General features: G+C 58.6%; 1 protein-coding gene across 1 annotated transcript in view; it reads right to left on the bottom strand.

Annotated features, from left to right (window-relative positions):
* IL6ST (interleukin 6 signal transducer) overlaps window positions 1-2,582 on the bottom strand; it is a 22,664-nt gene that overhangs the window by 14,959 nt on the left and 5,123 nt on the right. The window contains exons 4-6 of the mRNA XM_006761817.2: window positions 2,036-2,202; window positions 1,439-1,593; window positions 944-1,103 (exon numbers count right to left, since the gene is read on the bottom strand). Of these exons, the coding sequence (XP_006761880.1) occupies window positions 944-1,103; window positions 1,439-1,593; window positions 2,036-2,202 (482 nt within the window). The remainder of the gene's footprint in view (window positions 1-943; window positions 1,104-1,438; window positions 1,594-2,035; window positions 2,203-2,582) is intronic.

The raw sequence follows: 2,582 nt of genomic DNA on the forward strand, positions 1-2,582 counted from the left end.
CCCCAGGAGTCAGATACATGGAGGCTCCTGTAATCTCAGGACCGTGAGGTCACAGGCAGCCCTGGGCAATCACCAAGGCATCCCGGGTCTTACTGCTAAGAACAGCCCTGAAAACCCCATTTAAGTCCCACCTCACATGTGCTTAAGGCCCCATGTACACACGGGAGACTGTGAGACAAGTCAGAACAGATGGACCCAGTGTAGTCCATCCCCGAATCTGGGGATGATTCGTGCAATAAGATGTAACACAAATGAATTCACGAGACTGTGCGACAGTCACCAACCATGAGAGAAAGCATTTTATAGAACCAAGTGTCAAAGGCCAGTAGTCAGGCTTTAAAGTCCCCGGCCGATTCAGAAACATTTATGCCACAAGGGGAAACGGGACTGTCAGCAGGACCTGACAGAGGCTCTGAGTCAAGTCTAAGCGGTGCCGTGTGGACCAAACCCAGAGAGAAGGCCGCCCGAGGCTGGGGAGCTGCCTGGCGGGTCCACGGAGGTCACCCCACTAGCAGAACAGTGCAGAGTGAGGAGCTGACACCCTCAGAGCCATGTCTGGGCTAGAAACGTGTCCCTGCACAAAGCAACCGGAGGCTTCAGTCCCAGGCTCCGGGCTCCGGGGTCCAGAGCTCTGACTGGACAAAGCACACGTGCCATCGCCCAGGAAGTCTCGCCAGGACGGCTCCTGCGGCTGCGGAGGGTGCGGTCGGGGACACCTCCACACCTGCTACCCACGCCTCCCACAGCTGCTTCTCACGGCAGCGCAGACACCACACCAGGGGGTTGACTTAGGCTATCAACACGCACACTACAGCCTACAGCTCAACGTCCCTGAAAGTAAAAGTGTTGGAATAAAAAGCTCGCGAAGCAGGCAGGGCGGCCTCGGTCACCCAGCCCAGGCAGGGCTCCCACGGCCAGGACAGCGCGCCGCGAGGTCACTCACGGTCCTCCGACGTGGTCCCCCGCGCCTCTTCGCTCCAGTCGCTCCAGAAGCCCTGGCCGTCCTCCTTCATGCAGCGCACCCGGAACACGTACTCCGTGAAGGGCCGCAGGTCCTGGACTGTGAAGGAGTAGCGGGTGGACGCTGTGTCTTCAAGGGGAATCTGAAAGCAGAGCAGCCAGCTGACCCCGCCCATGGCCCTCAGACTTCAGAAACTAAGCTACTGGACAGACGCACACGTGACTCCAGCTCTGGAGAGACAAACGCAAATCAGAAAGCTCCTCACAGCAGCAGAGTCCACAGGTTCGGGAAGCACAGAACCGTGTACCCTGAACCCTCCTGCCTCCGGGGGTGAATTGAGAGAATGACAGCAGCCAGCACCGCAGCCGGGCGCGAACGAATCAGAATTACACCCATCTTTGTCAGATCGGCAGAAACAGCAACCCCTTTGGGTGTGCCGCGGAACTATGAAGTTTGCATAAGGCTTAGCGCCGGTACCTGGCTCCAGGCCGCGGTGCCCCGGGCCCGGTACTGGATGTCGTACTTCAGGCCGATGAACTTGTCGATGCTGGAGTTGACCCAGGTCAGCTTCAAGATGCTGGACAGCTCCTCCGAGCTGCTGACGGACACATTGCGCGGAGGAACGGGCTTCACTAGAGAATGAAATAAACCCTCACGTCCACCAGCTTCCTCTGCAAACTCACACACCCGCTCCTGCTCTCACACGGCCACCCGTCACCACGTCCCGACCAGCACACGCGAGAAAGGAACAGCTGCTACACCCGCTTTCCGTGTCACTGGGGACATCTGTTCTGTCTTTTCGGGCTCAGGTGTCAGAGAACCATTAGATATGCACAACGTACAGAACTTCGAGAAAGAATAAAGCCGGCCGGACGCACACCGTGGCTACCACCTGTGAGAGGCCTGGAAAGCGGGCAAACACCAGGCGACAGTCCGTGAAGCCGGCGGGCACTGTGCTCTGTCCACGTCGTGTTTCACGTTGCGACACCATGAACTAGCGACACCTGTGCCTGTCCCTACCGGACCGAGGCCTAGACTCCCTCAGTCACACACCGCGGCGAGCGCGGGAGCTACCTCTGTTCACGGGGTCGAAGTTGATGTGCTCGGACGTGGCCTCCCCCAGGGCGTTGCGCGCCTCCACCCAGACCTCCATGTTGACGAAGTAGACGGGCAGGTACTCCACGGTGCAGGCAGGGGGGCTGCCGCGCTTCGTCTTACAGTCAGGAAACTTCTCCGTTGCCCTAAATACAAACACGGAAGAATCAGGCGTTAAAGGAGGCCTGAAAACACGAGCGTGAAGAGGTGGCTTGAAGGGTTTCGTGAGACCCAGGCTATGACAGGGCAGAACACAAAGTTGACTCCAGCACGTGTGAAATGAACCGACTGCTGAAAAACAGTCTTTCCTAAAGACTAACCTGCTGATCGTCAAATACGTCTGATCTGTATCTTAAACACAAAATTATCCTCAAACTTCTGCTGCGGGAGCGTTCCGTCCGGTGTGCTACCCTCAGCCCCGGCCCCTCCCGACGGCTCCTCCCAGGCTGGGGGCTCAGTGCCACTCCTCTCCTCCCGGCGGGCACAGTCCTCCCGGCCGGCACAGTCCTCCCGGCCGGGCACAGTC

The sequence above is a fragment of the Myotis davidii genome, unplaced genomic scaffold, assembly GCF_000327345.1.
Source record: "Myotis davidii unplaced genomic scaffold, ASM32734v1 scaffold496, whole genome shotgun sequence".
Classification (NCBI taxonomy): domain Eukaryota; kingdom Metazoa; phylum Chordata; class Mammalia; order Chiroptera; family Vespertilionidae; genus Myotis; species Myotis davidii.